This window comes from Amblyomma americanum, chromosome 10, assembly GCF_052857255.1.
Source record: "Amblyomma americanum isolate KBUSLIRL-KWMA chromosome 10, ASM5285725v1, whole genome shotgun sequence".
Classification (NCBI taxonomy): Eukaryota; Metazoa; Arthropoda; class Arachnida; order Ixodida; family Ixodidae; genus Amblyomma; species Amblyomma americanum.
The window spans coordinates 62,019,902-62,041,527 of NC_135506.1; the positions used below are offsets into that span (position 1 = coordinate 62,019,902).

At 47.9% G+C, this 21,626-nt stretch overlaps 1 protein-coding gene and 1 non-coding gene across 4 annotated transcripts in view; one reads left to right on the forward strand and one right to left on the reverse strand.

The window, feature by feature from the left end:
• Window positions 1-21,626, reverse strand: part of LOC144108769 (uncharacterized) — a 48,947-nt gene that overhangs the window by 18,033 nt on the left and 9,288 nt on the right. The window contains exons 2-5 of one of the 3 annotated variants that reach the window (XM_077641941.1): window positions 20,364-20,639; window positions 15,599-15,763; window positions 13,259-13,566; window positions 11,392-11,738 (exon numbers count right to left, since the gene is read on the reverse strand). In XM_077641941.1, coding sequence (XP_077498067.1) covers window positions 11,392-11,738; window positions 13,259-13,566; window positions 15,599-15,760 — 817 coding nt within the window. In that variant the 5' untranslated portion in view covers window positions 15,761-15,763; window positions 20,364-20,639. Of the gene's footprint in view, window positions 1-11,391; window positions 11,739-13,258; window positions 13,567-15,598; window positions 15,764-20,122; window positions 20,281-20,363; window positions 20,640-21,626 lie in introns of those variants that run through there. The other 2 variants (XM_077641939.1, XM_077641940.1) reach the window with 2 other exon arrangements.
• TRNAS-GGA (transfer RNA serine (anticodon GGA)) lies at window positions 7,088-7,161 on the forward strand. Its single transcript has one exon. It is a non-coding gene; the product is annotated as a tRNA-Ser (tRNA).

Consider the following 21,626-nt stretch of genomic DNA (forward strand, 5'->3'; position numbering starts at 1 on the left):
CCTGGGTGGCCATGGAGATGGCGTTGGCGGCGTCGCGGAGCAGTGTCTCTCTCCATGTGTCGAGGTCGGTTATGGGGCTCCGCGTGAGCTGAGCTCGCACGTATCGGAAAGCGTCCCAGTTGGTGTGTGCGACAGTGCGACGGGGGGCCTTGCTGTGTGTGGCAGTAAAGGTAGTGCTGAGAACATAGTGATCGCTACCTATGTTCATACCGAGATTTTCCCAGCGCGCGTCTGGGATACTGCGGATGAAAGTGAGTTCCGGACAGCTGTGCTTGCGTGACGCTGTTGCCGAAACGGGTGGGATGTTCGGGATCGAGGAGTAGCGTGAGACCCAGTGTCTGGGCTGTCTCCCACACCTTGGCTCCTTTGCGACCACAGGCTCTGCGGGTAGCCCACTCGGCGTGCGGTGCGTTGAAGTAGCCCACTATAAGTAGCATCTCGTTCCGCGCGGCTGCACAGGTCTTGCGGAGGAGAGTGGCTGTCTTAGCGCTCTTGTCACTTGGGGGCTGTACACGTTTAAGACGTTGAGCTGGGATTAGGTTCGTCTTTTGAGAAGGGCTTGCACGAAAGTGTGCGGGACTTCGGCGTAGTCAAGATCGAGCTGATTGGCTGTGAGGTGGCAGGAAACTAGACAGCAGACGCAGCCGCCCGCGCGCTCTCACACCGGGCTGTTTTCTCTTCCCCACCCGATCAGGAACCTGATAAATGTTTTCACCACCACAACCTGCTGTCATATGCGTAATCTTCGCAGCATATAATGGTCCTCACAGTCGAGCTACACTAGAAATCTAGTACCGCTAAACAAAGGCGGTATTTCAAAATTTCCCAAATCACGCACTTGTGATCAGCGCACAGAGGTGTGAAGGCTGAGCTAATATCTTCTGCCGTTTAACTCGCAGATTTCGGAGAGAAGCTTCTGCGCAGTGATCAATAAAGTTGTCTTCCATATCCCGCTAAAAAATTCTTATCGAAATCAACAGCCATTTAACGAATAACGTGTTGAGGAGTACCTTTATTCTTCAGTCTTGCCACCTGTCGCCACCTGTCGAAGAGTGGTGTGACATTTCGCCGCAACTGCTAAGGGCTTTTCGCTGAAAATTGAAAATTATATTTGTTAGGAATCGGCTTCTGATCCGGAGTTCCCGGGTTCGAACCCGACCGCTGCGGTTGCGTTTTTATGGAGGAAAAACGCTAAGGCGCCCGTGTGCTGTGCGATGTCAGTGCACGTTAAAGATCTTCAGGTGGTCGAAATTATTCCGGAGCCCTCCACTACGGCACCTTTCTCTTCCTTTCTTCTTTCACTCCCTCTTTTACCCCTTCCCTTACGGCGTGGTTCAAGTGTCCAACGATATGAGACAGATACTGCACATTTCATTCCCCCAAGAAAACCAATTATCAATTACCAATTATTTTTTAGGAAAGCAAATGGAGCTTGAATGTCACGTCTCGGTGGACGCCTGAACCGCGCCGTTAGGAAAGGGAGGAAGGTGGAAATGAAAGAAGAAAGGTGTGGGGCGTAGCGTAGCGTAGCGGTGGGCTCCGGAATAATTTCGACCACTTGAGGATCTTTAACGTGCTCTGACGTGCGCATTTTGCGTTTCGCCTCCATTGAAAGCCCCGCCGCGGTGGCTCAGTGGTTAGGGCGCTCGACTACTGATCCGGAGTTCCCGGGTTCGAACCCGACCGCGACGGCTGCGTTTTTATGGAGGAAAAACGCCAAGGCGCCCGTGTGCTGTGCGATGTCAGCGCACGTTAAAGATCCCCAGGTGGTCGAAATTACTCCGGAGCCCTCCACTACGGCACCTATTCTTCCTTTCTTCTTTCACTCCCTCCTTTATCCCTTCCCTTACGGCACGGTTCAGGTGTCCAAAGATATATGAGACAGATACTGCGCCATTTCCTTTCCCCAAAAACCAATTATTATTATTATTCCATTGAAACGCGACCTTCGCGGCCGGCTTCGAACCCGGGAACTCCGGCTGAGTAGCCGAGCGCCGTAACAACATAGCAACCGTGGCAGGAGTGCGCTGATAGTAGGCTCTCAGAATACCGTTTTCCTCCTTTCCCTGACGCCGCGGTTGAGGCCGGCACCGAAAAGTGATACAGTCCAGAATAATCACCCAAATCACTGAGCCTCGGCGATGGGTCTAGGATGTGACGCCCGAGCTGGGTTCTGGAGAGGCGATGAATTTGGGCTCTATTGCGTACCTCTATAAGTTCCGTAAGAGTGACGCTGTTAGAAACGGTCGACTCTCCGCTATCGCTGGCTGCAAAGAAAATTTTATTCCTCCTTCACCCGCCACGTTAGCAAAGTGGTTAGGGCGGTCGGCTACTGATACGGAGTTCCCGGGTTCGAGCCCGACAGCGGCGCCCGCGGTTCGTTGGAGGCAAAACGCTAAGGCGCCCGTGTGCTGTGCGATGTCAGGGCACGTTAAAGATCCCCAGGTAGTAGAAATTATTCCGCAGCCCTCCACTACGGCACCTCTTTCTTCCTTTCTTCTTTCACTCCATCCTTTACCCTTCCCTTACGGCGCAGTACAGGTGTCCAAAGATATCTGAGACAGATACTGCACCATTTCCTTTCCCCAAAAACCTATTATTTGTTTTTCATTTCTCATCCTTGACCGGCTAAACGTCAACCTAATAGGCGATCCCTATCCCGCAGCCCCCCTCCCCACAGGCGTACAAAGCCACCTCGTCGGCAAACCGCTACCCAAGAACATGCTCCCTGGCCGACACGACGCGCGCCTTGAGCATAAAGCCCGAGCACTGGATTATTTCTATCTTGCCGACGAACACGCAACATGCGCGGACGCGGCAAGGCGAAATGCAACAACGTATGTATGTACATGGTCTGTGCAACCACGCCGCAATCTAGCCTTATCTCCGCAGCCACGGTGCTCGCCCCTTCCCCCACCGCAGCGGAAGAGACAGCGATAGCGCTGGCCATCGCTGACCGCCGTACACGCACAGTCCTCATTGACTCAATACGATCAATCCTAAATTACTTGGCAGGCAGCGTCTGTCTTCCTGCCGCACGCATAGTGCGCGGCTGCACTCCCGACCAAAAAATTAACGTAATCTGGGTACCCGCCCATGTTGGAAACTCTGGAAACGAAGGGGCTGACCGACTTGCCCATGGATTAACAGTAACAATCCAGGCAGCCGGGCCACGGACCCAGACGCCCTCACTGAAGCACCCCACCCCCCATACTTTTGCCGACATCACCAATTTTCATGAAGAGACGACACGCCGTTTCCCACCTCCTCACCCCAACCTCGACAGAGCGCAAGCCACCCTGCTCCACAGATTACAGACGCATTCAATTCTCAGCCACTCCAGGCTGTCACTAATCGCCAACGGGGAATATGACCCCACTTGCCCAAATTGCAACCACGGCGAGCCCGCTACTCAGGCGCATATCCTCTGGGGATGCGAAAATAGCCCGCCCCAAAGACCCTCCTGCCAGCTCCCTCTGCGGAAAGCTCCATGGGACCAGCTCGTCACCCAGTCAGACAAGGTCACTCAAATTCCACTGATTTCGTGGGCCCAGGACGTCGCCTCCAACTGGGTGCCAAACAGGACCCGCCTGGCCTATTTCCCGACACGTGTGGCAATAAAGTTGTGTGTGTCTCTCTCTCTCTAGCGCAAAATGTGAATAAAGCTAGACATGGAACTAGACTGTCTAATGTGCTGCAAGCAAGATGCCCTAGACTGCGCTGAGGAGGACTGAAAGGGGCCGTCGATGATGCATAACAACGTTCTAAATCAGGCATGCGCCTCTGGTCGTGCACAGCGCTTTCTAGTCCCATCCTGCACTCATCCCTCAGTATACAACGCAATTTCAGTCCCGGCCGAAGCAGCCGCGTTTCAAACCATGCAGTATTTTTTTGTCACTGAGCGGTTCAGGTGTCCGCAAGCGGAGAAAGGCCGAGCGTGCAGTCCACCGACCGGGCCGCTAGTTTTGTAGACCTTAGGAACACAAACGCTTGAGTGCTGTCGGTTCCTAAGGGGAACCCGGGGCCTGCATGTCCTGAACTCCTCCGTAGCAGTAAAGTTTGCCTCTCTCTCGTGAGCGTAGCTTTTAGGTTTATGGAGGTTTAAGGTCATAAGCGACTCAAGCTATGAGGGACGCCGTAGTGAAGGGCTGCGGAAATTGCGACCGCCTGAGGTTCTTTAATGTGCACTGAAGACGCCCAACAGGATAGTCACCTGTAAAACGTCAAAAGAAGCCTGCAGCTTTATATCTCCCGGCCGCTGATTTCAGCCAGCTTTCACTGATTAATGTGCTAATCCAATAAGATTTGGTCCTCTGTTCTTTATTAGCTGACTGAAAATTTTGCTTGTTATAGGTTAGCGCTTCAAAATGAGATAAATAGATGTAATATTTGATATTATGCATTTTAAGTAGAGATTACCTACCTGCCTTTCCTTTTCTTCCTCCTCCTCCTCAAGTAGAAATATTACGCAATTATCGGAAAGTTAATTTCTTATTTGTACTTTTACTGAACATTATGAAAATTAAGTAACGATGACGATGTTCTCCGCAATATTGGCGCAAAGAGCACGAGAGTTGGAAGCCAGCCGGGGCGGCCGACTTTTGATGGAGGCAAAACGGTAAGGCGCCCGTGTGCTGTGCGATGTCAGTGCATGTTAAAGATCCCCAGGCGGTCTATATTATTGCGAAGCCCTCCACTGCGGGAACTCATCCTCTCTATCTGCTTTCACTCGCACCTTCCTCAGTTCCCTAACGGCGGGTCGGGTGTCCACCGAGATATGTGAGGCACTGCGTCGAATTCTCTCAAAAACCAATATAAGAGACATTATAAACCGTTGTCTTGACGGAGCAGAGACACATTCCGCCGTCAAGCAACCCTAACTCCGCCTCGTGCAGTAGAAGCCCATTTGTTGGCCTTTTTTCTTTTGCTCAAGGTGGGGACAAAAACCCATTTCTCAAGCATTTCACCCTAAAGAAGCCGATCACCAGGCAGGGAGGGGTAGCTTGTACCCATATTATAACCGGTGGGTACCCGGCGGCACTGGGGATCGGGCCCCGCACCACCCGCATGAGAGTCGCAGGCCTTGATATATATATAATTGGTCTTTTGGGGGAAAGGAAATGGCGCAGTATCTGTCTTATATATATATATATATATATATATATATATATATATATATATATATATATATATATATATATATATATATATATATATATATATATATATATATATATATATATATATATATATATATATATATATATATATATATATACCAAAAGTGGTTTCTGGCAGCTGATTTGGTCAATATAATATAAAATCACCAAAAATTGAAAAACGTAACAAGATTTAATTCACGACGTTTCGGCTGGAGGACCAGCCTTTTTCGAGTGTTAGTCCGAGTGTCACTCGAAAAAGGCTGGTTCTCCAGCCGAAACGTCATGAAATAAATCCTGTTATGTTTTCAATTTTTGGTGATTATATATATATATATATATATATATATATATATATATATATATATATATATATATATATATATATATATATATATATATATATATATATATATATATATATATATATATATATATATATAAGTTTGTCATAAGTTTGTCAAACGGGCCCCTCATTTCCTTTACCTTGTCTGCTAATCGCTTATATATAAATATATAATCGCTTATATAATATATAATATATATAATATAATATATATTATATATATAATATTTATATAATATATATAATCGCTGGTGAACACTCTCAAGGTTCGCTTGCACCCAATAAACATAAATACCCACGAGAGCAGCAGATTGGACAGCCGTCGCCGTAGCTCAGTTGGTAAGAGCACCGGACGCGATATTCGGAGGTTGTGGGTTCGGATCCCACCGGCGGCATGGTTGGTTTTTCTGCTGCTTTATAATGGTGTCTTCGACTGGTCGCTCCCGCGATCCGGTAAGGATCTGGCAGAGTGGGAGCCGCTCTCGCTCTGAGCGCATAGCCAGACTAGTCAAGCCGAATGGTCAGCGAGTTTCTAGAGCGGAAACGCAGGAGGCAGAAGGGGGGCGTAACTTCCGGAACCCCTACGCGGCACCGCTGATGATGTCAACAGTAGCCGCACGTAAGGTCCCTTGATTACCTTTAGCCGCACGGGGCCGCATACAGTTTGCATCGCGGTCGCCGCTTAGCCTGTGTGGATCGCTACCCCAGCTTTCCGTCCCACGGGACGCTCATTCTTCGAACGTCGCCTTGTGGACAGCACTGTCGTCCTCGTCTGAGCTTCTGCTGGAATCACTGTTGTCATGCGACAGCAACACAGACCGCGTTCCTTGCGTATATGCTTATCCGGCGCCTCCTGGATAATTGGCCTCACACAGCGCGGCACTCACAAAACACAACGCAGCAAGCGTTACTGCGTCAAAAGCCTACACTTCCTTCTGCCTACGCGCAGGGGACGCCGAGACCTCGCACAGCTTTCGCGAAATGGCGGAAGTGGCTCTGTCACGTGGACTCATCTTGGAGCCGCTCCGACTTTTTTCTCGGAGCGCGGAGCGCTTCGAGCTGGAGGCGAGCGCTCAGAAAGAACCAGCCGAATGTAGTCAGAGCGCCCGATTTCGACTAGCCGAATGTGCGGTCGCCTCTCAGAGCGCTCTAGAGCGATCTAAAGCGACCAGTCGAAGACACCATAAGTGATTTTCTTTAAGCGATTTATTAATCTAAGTGTTATCATCCCACTGATAAGCACAACACATTAAAATAAATAACGTTCCCATATGCACCTTGGTTTCGGTGACAGTTGGCTCCCTTCTTAAGTTTGTCAAACGGGCCCCTAATTTCCTTTACCTTGTCTGCTAATCGCTTAACGAGGGTCTCGGTTCTGGCAGTCTTGATGCCATAGGTTGCATAAGAGGGCTCTCGCACAGTTTCCGCCCTCGCCGTTAGATGACGATCCACGTCACGCTCGCGGTATTACAGGACGTGCTATGTCCGCCGCTATGGTCGAGGGTGGCGCCGGTGAACACTCTCAAGGTTCGCTTGCACTCAATGAACATAAATACCCACGACAGCAGCAGATTGGACAGCCGTCGCCGTAGCTCAGTTGGTAAGAGCACCGGATGGGATATTCGGAGGTCGTGGGTTCGGATCCCACCGGCGGCATGGTTGTTTTTTCTGCTGCTTTATAAGTAATTTTCTTTAAGCGATTTATTAATATAAGTATTATTATCCCACTGATAAGCACAACAAATTAAAAGAAATAACGTTCCCCTATGCACCTTGGTTTCGGTGACTGTTCGCTCCCTATATATATATGTGTGACAGGAGCCAACAGCCAAAGAAAAAAAGGAGCATAGAGGATAGGCTATGAGAAGTAAAAAATGTGCTCGAGGTTGGTGGGATGAAAATGTTGGACTTTTTAAACAATAGCAACCACTGTTTATCATCATATTATTAGGAATTATGTTATAACAGGAAATTTATTGCACTGCTTTCAGCCCACCGTGAAGGTATGGTGATTATATGTTCTTATTTTTTCATACGAGGCAACAATTTCAAGAATGCCTTTTCAAAACAACCTAATGCATAAATACTTCACACTGTCTTTTCCAGCGGTCACTACTTGATCCGGCCAAAGCATGGAGTCCAAGAAGCTGTCAGTGGACGGCTAGCACAGGGTCCCGACTACTACAGCAGCTTCTCGGACGACGCAGGACGTTTATCCAAATATATTCAATGGAAATAATCTCTCGAGGATGACGTGACCACTCCATAAGGTCCACCGTCATCGTCTTCATCCAATCATTCACAAGCGTAAAAAGTATTTCAGGTCGTTATTCTGCTGAAACACTTATCCAAATCACAGATTCCTGCATGCCTAAGGAAACATAACCTTTTCGAGGATGCCCGGATCAATCTCGTTGCTCATGGTACCTTGAATACACTCAAGGAAACAAACTCTAGGAGCGGAGAATCAGCCATGTGTCATTGCGCTCCCACGTCTGTGGTTTAACGTGGATAACCTTTAATAGCCTGCCCCCTCCCCGTAAATGGCGCCACATCACCTAAAGTAAATGAAACAGAACTGTCCAATGTGGTCCAATTGCGAAGAGAGTGAGGTGGCTGACTACGAGGTCCATATCAATTGCGTTCGAGGCGGCGTATGCATGGCAATCCCATCAGTCCCGCATGACAAAAACTCCAATTCATCTAATGAAATCACTCTTTTCAATTCGTCGCCTATTGATATCATGTATTCTTCATCTTAATCATCCTGGAAACCTTTCTTTTTACAGATGTTCGCGGTTTGAGCTGGGCTCCTGTCGTTTAGTTCAGCACTTTGGACATAGCGTCTCACAGTTAATGGAGTTACTGTAGAGCCTGATAAAATGGTCAGGTCTTCTCAAATTTCGATAACAGCTAGTCTTGACTTTTTTCACGCTCGCCCGAACAATGTATTTCTCAGCAACTCGGTTGGTCGTTATAGGGTGCCTCCTGAGAGGATCGAGAAACCAAACCTCCTCTGAACCTACAGCTCTTCAATGCTTGTGACGGCAGGGACTGCATTCTCTGAAACCCAATGAAATCTGTTCGCGTTTCATCACGTAGTTGCTGCCGCAGATAACTGCTATTTCAGCAGTCCTGATGGCGTTATGTTAAACTCACACTCCGCCCACGGCTTATAAAAATATGCAGTAATACGTGTAACCGCAGAATATGTCACCTGGAAGTGACAGCAAGTTAATAATAATGTATAACAGACGGAAAATGAACGTAGTGCGAAGCGCCCATGAAAAGACGAAAATGGAAGGAAAACGAACTGAAGGCAAACGTTACGCTCCCAAAACCTCCAGCCGGTAGAAGAGGGCATTGCTGCATCATAATATATTCAGAAATAGCAAATAGATCTTTTGTAGGCGGGATATTCTGAATTTACGCGAAAAATTTAAATATGCCACAAATGCCAAAACATTTGAATTTCTTCGCCATTATCGTTCTACACACACTTTTGTCGGCGGAGTTACTTCATCGTGGATACACCCCACATCAGGAAAATACTAATGTTTGGGACTATATTATTTTGCAATTAAAAAAGTAAACAAGCAGAGCAGTCACGACAGCAGTTTGCATGCACACATTGTTTCACTTACGGATGTACAATGCTTAAAGTTTACCGGAAGAACGGATGAAACAACTATAAATACCTGTATTGGTAGATATTTAATAGCATAATAATAATAATTGGTTTTTCGGGGAAAGGAAATGGCGCAGTATCTGTCTCATATATCGTTGAACACCTGAACCGCGCCGTAAGGGAAGAAATAAGGGAGGGAGTGAAAGAAGAAAGGAAGAAAGAGGTGCCGTAGTGGAGGGCTCCGGAATAATTTCGACCACCTGGGCATCTTTAACGTGCACTGAGATCGCGCAGCACACGGGCGCCTAAGCGTTTTTCCTCCATAAAAACGCAGCGGCCGCGGTCGGGTTCGAACCCGGGAACTCCGGATCAGTAGTCGAGCGCCCTAACCACTGAGCCACCGCGGCGGGTCTTAATAGCACAGTTCTAAGTTTTAGGATGGAGACCTGAGGAAGTCTCTACTCCGCAGGCCCTTATCAACCCGCCGCGCGTGAATGGCTCCTACCGGGTGAAAACAAGCTGGCACAATCGCTGTGTGATTCAGCGCACAGACGGACGTCACGACTTCCCTCCCTCATCACTGCCAGGAACTGGCACTCGCCATCCGGGCAGCATTGAACGAAGGCCGCAGCCGGTCGCAGCGTGACAGTGGAGCCGGCACAGCGTCTCCCTCGATTGTCACGCACCGGCGATCAGGAACACCCTCGCACTCACTGTTTCTGCGCGGACGGATGCGGCTACGTTCTGGAATGGCACGCACACACGGTGCGCGGTTCACGCGATCAACCACACCGATAGAGCCTTTGCTGCGGAGCTCTCCTTTTTTCTAACTGCGGTTGTGTGGCTTCTAATTTCGTGTCGTGTCGTATTTGCTTTCTTTATGCTCTCTATATGCGTATCGTGGCGCATGATGCAACGGTCGCTGCGTTGATGAAACGTGAGTAGCTGACAGGCGCGAATGTAAGGTAATTCACAACTGCTGAGCTCCATCTAATGAGCTCCAAGGCCAACCTTCTGCGCTGTCTCCTCAGTCTGTTTGGAACTAATGGTAGTACGTGCTTCGTTTTTTTGCGCACAGTTGCGCTGCCACTTAACGATGCCCTGCCTAATCGCCCCCCCCCCCTTACCAGTCTCTTAGTATTGAACGAAGCACGTCTCATTTCTGCATCATTACAGCGTGAAAACCAGGAAACTGAAGCCCTCTCTCCTCAGGTCACATTTGGTAGCATCCGGCGAGCGCAGTTTACTGCTTCATGTGACACCTCCTTGATTTAAATGCCAAACATATCAGAAAAATGAAATCTTTTCCTACTACCATCTCTTACGCTCTCCCATTTATTATTCTCTGTTCCGTATGTACATTTCCCGAAGAGTGATGCCCAAAGGGACAACATACGTCGGGACCAGTATCCCCCCCCCCCTTCATAGCAATAACCACCACCACCATTTGGAGAGGGAGCACACAGTAACTAGTAATATGCCACCGAGAATAAGCGACCAAATTTGCGTGACGAGGCGCTTTATCCACAGAATTCAACAGTGATGTATGCCAGCAGTGCGATGATGTACTCCACCAGGGAGACACGTGATCGTACGAGTAAGCATATGCGACACACATAAAGTGACGCAAACGCCGAAAACTAGCTACGGCCACGCACCAGCACCAGGCTCAGTGAGTACTATGACCAGGAAGAGCACCACCGCTCCCCGTATAGTGGCGACACATCGCGTAGAGTAAATGAAACAGAAGTGTCCAGCGTGGACCCATTGCGAGCAGAGTGAAGCGGCTGACAACGTAACCATAAAGGATGCATTGTCTTAAAACAAGAGCTGTATATATTACGGCTTAAAAGCGGTCTCCTATAACAAACTTTATCGAAGCCGCTGAACCCTGCCCGAGCGTGCGTGCCAACTGGTATAACGTCCCCATCAGCGCAGCGGTCGGACGTCAGCGTGGGGAGCTGGTGGCAGAGCAGCTGAGCGCATGGCGTGACGTCATACCGGTTTTACCATAAAAACCGGTGCCGTGTATGGATGTGCGATAGCAGAAGGAGGAAGAGGAGGATAAAAGCTACACCATATAGCTGGACTAACTAGCTAGTTGTTGTCCTCATACTATCCCTCTATGTGGGCATGTGCCATAGTATGAGGACAACAACAACTAGCTACTATTGAGTTCTACTATAGATAAACCACAGCTCTCGCTGTGGTTTAGCTTAGTTTTCCCGCTAATTTTTACCTCAGCTCAATCCGCTCACCTTCGACGTCGATGGTGCCTTCCAGCTGGACGGCCATTCGCACCAGCAAGGGGCGAAAGTGCTTCTCGTTGAAGGTGCGCAGCCGGTTGTGGGACATGTTGAGCACCTTAAAGTTCTCGTTGTGGAAGGCGTCCTCGGCGATGATCACGATCTGGTTGTGCGACAGGTCCAGCACCATGTCGTTGTTGGGCTTGACGTGCACGGCGAACGCGTGGTTGTTGAGCACCTTGAGCCGGTTGTTGCGCAGGTTGAGCTCCTCCAGGAAGGGCACGTAGTAGAAGGCGTAGTTTCCCACGTACGCGATCTTGTTGAACGACAGGTCGACCTTCTTCAGGCCAGGGTTGTACCTGCGCGAGTCGAAAAAGAGGGTGTGATAGCGTCGCTAAAGGGATCCTACATTTTGGGTAATGGAGGTTGGTACTGTAGCCTCAGCATGTCAGCACATGTCCACGCTCCATGCCGAATATTTTTGGTCAGAAGTTTTGAATATTGGGAAATTATGAGGTACTGTAGGGAACAGTAATACTTGTTGGGGGGGGGGGGGGGCGTAGTTGGTGCATGCTTCCAGAAGAGGGTTGTAGCGCCGAAAAAGACAACACATGGCAAGCATAGCATCTTGATCGTTGTACTGATATTCATTCGCATTGGCGGTGAATAAACAGTTGGAAGTTGCGCCTGTCCCGTCTCGCTTGCTATGCGTTGTCTTTTTCGGTGCTACAACCTTCTTCTGGATACTGTAGGGAAATTTAAAGGTAATGGGCCATTCTTTCTATGCGTGGCAAAATCTTTAAAGTTTGACCATCGCTCGCATCCAGCAGTTAAGACTGCAATAGAAAATCATTCGGGAACGCTTTTCACGACAACAAAAACGTTAATAGCAAACAAAAATGCAAGCCTGCCGACGGGAGGTGGGAGATCTGCGGATATACTGATTGTTATAGTGATATCTTACAACATACGAAAAAATTGCGTTCACAAACTCTTTCCCGCTCAAAAATGTTTTTGTCCAGAATTGTTGGGTATAGGTGTTTTCGCGACCTTCAATAAGTCGTGGTAAAATATGTCAACTTGAAGAGCTTTTACCGCATTCGTTGCATCACAGGCAGCGAAATACTTTTAACTGGTGTCTGGTCGTCCCACGTGCTGTGTGTATTTCTGAGTGTATAACAGTTGCTCCCCTGTCATATTCTCTGATTAGAGAACCGGTGTTGCGTATTATCATGTTACGACTGTAGGCTAATTTTGCGGATACATACAAGTATAATCCTAATGTAATAAGTTTTACCTTCTCACTAAAGTGTTACCGTCAGCGCGCATCGTCATGCCTAGACAAACAAAGCCCGAGGGGCGACGTTAGGAGGGGCACCTAATGAAATTTTGATTTACTAAAATATTACATGACTGATACGGCGTGCTACTATTATTGCGCGAGAATAATCGTAGCTGAATTTCACTCAAAGTTATGTTGTTGGCAAAACCTACAAAACAAGCAATTAGCAAAGCGCTGTGAGCTTTTTCGAAACGGTTCACAGATCTTTTTTTCGAAAAGTACTAGAATCCAATTCTTAGTCCTTGTAGACGTATTACCAACTCACGGCTCCATCTAAAGCGGATGTCTTAGCACTGCGGTTACAAGAAAGATATGATGACTCAAAAGGAAGATCTCTCGATGTTTTTTTTTTGTTTCTGCTGCAGCCGTAACAGCCTGCCACGCAGAATTTTCGAATGAGAAGTTCAATCGCTTGTTCCGGTTTAGAATAATATCAGGATAAGCGACCAAAATGTGATCCATTCATAATATAATGTAGTTCATGTCCGGTTTGACGTCGTGCACAAACGCCTTGTCCGAAACCTTAAAGGTACCAACCTGAAGGCGTAGTCCGGCACCGCCTTGAGGTTGTTGTAGTGCAGCGAGAGACTCTCCAGCTTGGGGAACGTGGAGACGTTCTGGAAGGGGAACGACTTGAGCTCACAGTGAACGATCTCCAGCCGCCGGAGGGTGTCGCGCGATGGCTCCAGGGCGCCGTCATCCACCTGGACCACGGTGGACTTCTTCACCTGGATGTACTCGAAGCGCAGGCTCCCGAACATACCCCGCTCTAATGCCATCACCTTGGCATTGGACATGCTGAACTTGCCGTAGTCCAGGCTGTGGCTCGACACCCGGGAGGCCACCTGCAACAAAGTTGTTATAGCAACGCAGACTTGAACTGTTTAGGATGCGCGCGTTCGAGCGGCTACCCCCCCCCCCCCCCCCCCATGTCGCCTTGTGGAGGTCGCCATTCTTTCTTGGCCGGTCATCGGCTCAGCAAAGTGTCTCTATCATGGAACTCATGCACAGCTGGGTATACAAACTGCTTTCAGTCCTCAAGAATAAATACGCTCATTCTCTTGCAAAAAGCTGTAAACTGGTTTTTGGGGAAAGGAAATGGCGCAGTATCTGACTCGCATCTCGGCGGACACCTGAACCGCGCAGTAAGGGAATGAATAAATTAGGGACTGAGAAAATAAAAGAAGAAAGAGGTGGCGTAGTGGAGGGCTCCGGAATAATTTCGACCTCCTGGGGATCTTTAACCTGCATTGGCATCGCACAGCACACGGGCGCATTTGGTTTTCGCCTCCATCGAAACGCGGCTTCCGCGGTCTGGTTCGAACCCGGGTATTCCGGATCAGTAGCCGAGCGCTCTAACCACTGAGCCACCGCGGCGGGTATTCTCTTGGATGCCCTACATAGCTTTGAAGATTAAGGTATGCCGCAAGAAATCAGGTATAAAATGAACATCTTTTAAATCAAGCTGATAGTACTTCAACAAGACTCGTGGAACCAACACTATACGCGGGTATAAGAGCACAATCGTCGGACCGTTATTGGGTTTGACCGGCACTGCTTTAGGTTTATTTGCTAGGCAATCAGTAAAGTCTAAAAAGACATAACATAAACGCATTGTTCTTCCCAGGAGTAGCGTATCTGCATTTCTAATTTTCGGTCCACCAAGTTCATACAGTGCAAAAGCTGTGTTTATGTAAAATGTGGATGCGTTATTTTAGAGTTTATTGCATTAAAAGACATGCACTAAGAAACTACACGGCTCTGCGGAGGAACAACAAAGGGCAGGGATGAGGCGGATTGCGATTCACTCAGTACTGTTCTAAAAGGGGACAGTTCAGTGACCCCAAGGTGTACAGAATAGGAGGAAATGTAGGAGCATGTGAATGGAGTTACCAACAAGTCGGTATGAAAAGTGAGGAGAGAACTGCTCACTATCATCAACATCGTCATCTAGTCAGTTTTGTTTTTCTTCTAATATGTCTTCAATATCATTCTAATATTAAATGTTTTCATTCAATACGCCTTCGTGCTCCCGCCAATATAAGATTTTGCAATGGATGTCACAGTACTGGTCTCTAAATTAAGCTGCTACTAGTTCAGGTATATTAGGTAATTACCGTGAACAAAAACCGTCGGCTGCCAGGCCGTACAACGCTAATAAGAAAACTAGAAGAACGAAGCCTTTCATATGTCCACTAATGTCCCTGCAAAAGAAAAAAATATGCACCATGCTCGGATACAACTCAAGGACGAAGCTTCAGACGCCTCTCAAAGGAGGTCATCCAAACAATAGAGTGGACCTATTTTCATCATCCCGCTGTCGATCCGATTAAGCCGTGGTTAATCCCCTTTCATCTGCCACCTAGCTCCTGCAATTTCACGCCAGCGGGTACAAGGACAATAACCATGACGTCATGAAAATCAGCCGAGGCCATTGGAGGGAGGGCTTCGTTTTAGGATCATTTGCAGCATTGGAGGTTGCATCGCGACGACTGCATTTCTGTAGACATATACAGTTTTAGTCAGGACTGCAGTTCCAGTCAAGCCTGAACGTTACCAGGCTAGAGGCCACTAGTAGCGCTGGATCGTGTAAAGTCATTAGGTTGGTGACGTCGAAAGCTCCACCTGGCTGACTGTTAGGCGGCAATAAAGCACGTGGTCACTGACCTGCGGAATCTGGGGCAGGAAACTGGTGCATCAACCGTCTCAAGTTCAATGAGCGCGAGACTATCTCAGTACAGTCTCCAGCATGGTGTCACAGGGAAAGGTCGATACATGGCAATCATTCGAAGCTTTTCGGCACATAGTTTCGCGGGGGCTGTTTGGGACGTTTAGAAAAAGGGACGTGCTCAGACAGAGAGAGAGGTACGCACTCACCCTCTCCACCTGTCGCGTTGAGATGAGCCCGTCGCAGGTGAGCACGGTGAAGGTGTTGGGCCCCGAGCACCGGCACGGCATGGTCACGCTGTCGGGAGGGCAGCAGCGCGAGAACGCGTTGCACATGGCGTAGAACATGGCCGCCGACAGCATGGGCGCCATCACCTGCGCACACGGAGGTAGAGAGGGACTCCTTCGCCATTTCGTCCTCCCTCTCACGCGGCAAGCAGTGTGCAATTCCGGGTCACCAGGCAGTACACTTTGTGACTTGGAGCTCAGAGCTACGCTTGCGAACGATGGGACACAAGGGACGACCACTAGCTTCCTAACATAGGTGTTGCAGAGCGCATACACATTTATTTACTTACTGATTCATTTCTTTGTATGCTTGCTTGTTTTGTTCTTTGCTTGTCTGCTTGCAAGTTTCTTTGTTTTTCTTTCCTTTTGTTTGGTTGTTTGTTTATTTTTCTTCAGTTGTCCGCTTGTTTGTTTGTTTGTTCGTTCGTTCGCTTGTTTGTCATATCATCAAGCACACAAGCACAAAGTGCGTACCTCATAGCCTGAGTCGCTTTGGGACGTTAAACCCTCATAAGCCAAACAAGCACAAAGTAAATGAACAGGAGAGTGGGCTTAAGAACAAGGTTTGGTTTATGGGGGTTTAACGTCCCAAAGCGACTCAGGCTATTAGGGACGCTGTAGTGGAGGGCTCCGGTAATTTCGACCACCTGGGGTTCCTTAAAGGGGCTCTGAAACACATTCCGATGAGAGGACATCAACTAGCTCAATCAGTTTACATTGTGTTGTCATGAAAACCTGAACCAAATAATACACTTCGACATGCAGCAGACGACCCACATTCACGCGCGAAAGTTGGCGAGCCCTTCCCGGCGACTTTTTTCATGCTCGCACCCTTCTCCGTCGCTCGCATCTACGTATACATGTTGAGAGATGGCTATTCGTTAGATTCTTTCAGACGTCAGGAAGCTGCCATGGCCACGGCCAATAAGCCGCGTAGCTCATGCGGGTCAGGAAGCTCCATCCCCGGAGGTGGGGCCCGACCTTCCAGTGGGCAAAAAGCGACGAGAGAGATAAAGGCGCGAACATGCTGAAATTCAAATTTTGACTACAGGTGAATTGGCTTCTACAAGGCGCAATAAAGATATTCTAGCTGGACAATGTTCAAGGAGCTCCGTGCTTTAACATTCGAGGCATACCGCAACTTTATTAGAGCCCATTTGAGAGCCCCTTTAATGTGCCCAGCCATCGCACAGTGCATGAGCCTCTAGAATTTCGCCTCCATCGAAATGCGACCGACGCGACCGAGATCGAAACCGCGTCTTTCTGGTCAGCAGCCGAGCCCCCATAAGCACTGAGCCACCGCAGCGGACAATGCGCAATAACAATATACCAGTAATATTAAAACATGGACTCTACACTGAAAAGACATGTGGAAATGCCGGCTCACGCACACGCACAATCATACTTTCATTCGTTCGGCATAAGCCACACTACAAATGAAAGCTGTTTTTTTGTCTTCAGAAGCGAACGATAAGTCTGCCAAAACACACATGCTGTGGGAGTGTCCCTTGCAAGACCACTATTATTAACCGTCATCACACCGTACCCCAAAATAACTCAAACTTACTGCACTCGACTTCGTGGAAAAGCTCGTTAGCACTGCGACAGAAACACCTCCGAAAAGTCATGGTGTGGCTCCTAACCCAACACGTCTGTGCAGTGCTGGAGGGAAATCACTGCTGGAGTCAGTGCTGGATTGGAGGAATTTTCTCTCTCTCTCTCTCTCGAACCCCTTTCCAGTCGTTAGATGAAAGAGGAATGAATGTGGTCAAATGTGTTCATCCGCCGCGGTGGCTCAGTGGTTAAGACGCTGGTCTAAGCCGGAGTACCCGGGTTCTAACCCGACCGCGGCGGCCGTGTTTTGATGGAGGCGAAACGCAAAGGCGGCCGTGTGCTGTGCGATGTCAGTGCACGTTAAAGATCCCCAGGTTGTCGAAATTATTCCGCAGACCTCCACAACGGCACCTCTTTCTTCCACTCCCATCTTCCAACCCTTCCCTCACGGCGCGGTTCAGGTGCCCACCGAGATATGTGAGACACTTTCTGCATCATTTCCTTTCCTTAAAAGCCTTTTTTTTACCTCGGAACCATTAATTATTACAAATGTGTCATTTTGACGGGCACTACATCTAACTCAAATATGATGGCACATACGGGAAGAGAGATCTGCCGGAGAATAAATTAACTTATTCCGTAAGGACTGAGATAAATGCTAAGAACTCCGCGAACATGCGAGATCTTTGTACAAGAAAGTAAGCAAGGCAAATTTTGACAAGATTTATACTATTTTCCGTGTAGTTACACTGATCATGCGGCTATAATTTGAATAATTTAAACAAGGTTAAATATTCTAGAGTAGGTAAAGACTTTTTGCTCACGTTAGCGTAGTGAGGGTTCAGAACTAGAGCACTATAAGTTCAGTGCGCTCTAGTTTCTTCTGGAGAAGCAAATATACTAGCAAAGGATCCTTAGTGAAGTTTTGCATAGGTGCCTAAGCTTTCCAGATTATGATATTTTATTGTGGAAGCTATGCCTTAAGGCGCTGAGAACGCATGAATTTTAACTTTTAGTGTTTAAATCCGTTCAGCACTTATTGCACGAAAGAGGTATATTATTTAAATTAGATTGAAGGTCGCGTCATTTTCCTTCATAAAAAGCAAAGGTTATCTGCATGTTAGTGCACGGGATGAATATATAGCGAAGATTAAAACATATTAGAAAGTAATTACTACAGATTAGAAATATTTTTACAGAATACATTAACAGAGTAGAAAAAGCAACTGACCAATGTCGAACATTCCAGCATGCGTGACATGGCATTAAACATGAATCACATATGTGTCAAAGGTACATTGAGAAAAATTGAAGTTGGCCTGTATTCATATATCGCCTTATTCTAACGAAAAATGTGCTACTTTCACTAAAACTCAACTTTTATCAGCTACAAGACGTCAAGAAATGCAATACATATGTCGCCATCAACCGGCCACTTCCCCAAGTAAACTGCATGCGTCGACATCGCTCTTTGGCACTGATCCCAGAGGCTAGGCTACACCACCATTCACTACGAAGTGGTGATCACGCAGTCCTTTTTGGTGTGGACACCACGAGTTTAAATCAAGGGGTAACAAAATTATTATATCTAATCTTCTCAGCAATAAATGCATCTGTTGCTGGCGGACACAATTCGACTGGCCGAGAAAGAGCCGTAGAATCAATTTTCGCTAAGAACAATAATTGGGTTGAGTTGTCCTCAGTGCCCGTCTAAGAGTGGCATGGTGGTGACGTCCACTAAAGAAACACGTGGTAGCTTATGAACACCAAAAGAGCACGACCACGGCACGGGCCAAAGCAGGCTATTTACTGCACAAGTAACCGTCAGAAACTTCTGGAGAAATGAATTGTCTTCCCGATAGCAATATGAATGGCACGCTTGGCCACTGCTTAGTATTGTTCACCGTAATCCGTACATTATACGTGACAGCGCCTATGTTCCTGGTTATAAACAAAGCTTAGCGATAGTCGCTCTAGTTTCCTCCTGCTCATGTGCAGTTATGCAGCACTGCATGGTTACACCTGACTCAAGGCTGAAACGAAGGAGGAAAAAAACCTGGTGCCGCCTTGTAAGCCGACGTCCTACAGTGGATGAAAAATGAACCAAGTGCCGAGAGGAAGACTAGAGTGTCATAGCTATCAGCGTTACAAAACACCGGTACATCGCGGTTCCACACGCATGTTTTCGCCTTTGGATGCATGATATTGTTCAAGCTTGTGACTGTGAACAATGGTTATTGAGTTAGAATAGCCAGCCCTTCACTGGTCAAGAAACTTCAACAATAAAAGGCAGTTGGATTCCATTAGCAGCGCTTCTCGTCTTGCATGCGCAGCTGTGTCTGCTCTTGGCCTCATCACACGTGATTCTGTCACGCACCAAATTGATTCCTTAGAAAGCAAGTATGTACACATATAGTGCCGACTATTCACTCCTCTTCGCAGCGAATTTTACGATTTTCGATTTGTTGTACCGTAACCTCGTGACCACAGTAAGATACACTATGCCTAAAAGGAATGGTTCCCATTAGCCAAATAATGAGCTTCAGCGCAAGCTTCGTGACACCTGTCTTTCAGAGATGTTAGTGGGCAGGTTGTGCTGCGTATTACTTAGAAGCTTAATTGCATGTTGCATGCACTGCATTTTCTATCGCGAACTTTTACCTACGAGTAGTAGACACCCACTGCGAACAACTTGAAAAGTTAAGTTCATAAAATCTCCGCAGGCCCGGTTAAAATATTCGCATCAAAGCAATAATCCTACTGCATATAAATCCGAAAATTAGCACTGCCTAAAAATTACTAAACTTACTTTATTCGCTATTTTTCTTTCTTTTTTTTTGAACGCGCTCTAAGCTATCCAGCTACTAAGGTGAAAGGAAACTTGCCACAAACCTTAGCCTCGTACCATCGACGCAGACCAGACGCCATGTCCGCAACAGTCAGGGGCGACAACAACACGGCAGACGACGTCTTTTTTTCTTCCGTAGCAGGGCCACCTTGACACCTCACTATTGGGCGCCGTCTCAGGGACGTCTTAGGAGTGTGTACGCCACTACCTGATCAGCCAGGAGTTTACCTGTACGGGCACAGCCCGCATCGCGCCTCGGCATCGCGAGAAAATACACGTACTCACTCTCGCGAGGCCGAAGTGTCCCCGCGGAGAACCCACAGCGGGCGCAGATGGCTCGGTGATGGCCCGACGGCGCGACTTCGAGGGCTGTCGAAGCACGAGCCAAGGTTACGGGAGGCGGTGGCTGACGCTCGCGGGAGCCCGACGGCTTGGCCGCTTTCCTCGTGGACTCAGCCGCGCGCGCGGTCGTCTCTACGCCTCGAAGTCGCTGAACAAACAGGGCGCCGTGCCTCTAGGCTCGGGAATTCCAGTGCCGCCAACACCGCCGATGGGACCCAGCTGCGAAGTGCATAGGGGATGCGCAGATACATATATGGCGTATACGTGTGTTGGGAGCGAGAGCGGCACAATGGGCGGCTTTAGAATACCGCCGTTACGCCGTTATGGTTGCAGACACCGTACACGAAAAGAAATCGTATAGTGTGGCAGGCATGTTTCCGCGTACACTGCACGCAACAAGCTATAGTGGGCGTGTGTACTTTGCTGCCTGGTATCGTTGTGCCGAATTTTAATTCACAAAACTTTGCGACCTTGAGTTGGTTTTAAGTTGAAGATTTTACATCAGGCAGTTTTAGGCTGACGAAGTTATGTAATTAGATTGTGACCTAAACAATTTGTGCATATCGGCGCCCGCTCGTATATGCGATTAAGCAATGCATACACTGGATCAGCTTACTATGCTTCTATGACCAGCTAGGACTTGAAAACGACAACCATGGTACTGTCTATTGATAAGGCTTAATGATAGCGCTTGCGGGAATAAATTTACCTGGCGAAGTCGAAAGCAGAGCTTTCATGAGGATCTTAGCAGTAAAGAGATCACGAGGTAATGGTAAGGGTGACTATAACAACCGAACAATAACCAGCAGTCAAATATATGTACCGATGTGACAGGGGTGATTTAATAGAGTTAGCCTTTAAAAATGACTGACGTAGTACTGAAAAATCCCGGAAAGGAAAAAAAAGACGAGGTATGAGCCTTGCATTCAAGCCGTGAGCAATAACTCCTTTCACTGAGGACAGTACGCCATCTACCATGTGCTCTTCTGCGGTTCAAAGCCATGGGGCACCACGGAACAGCCCAAAGAAGAAGCATGCTATAGTCAACAGCTCGAAGAGCCCTAGCCTAGTAGTAATGAAAAGACTAAGCGACATGAAACAACTCGCCCTAACCACTATCCTTATTAACACAGCAAAAAAGCTGATGGGCCTCACATTCGGTGACCGAAAGGACAGCATGGCCACCAAGATTCTACTTACAATTAA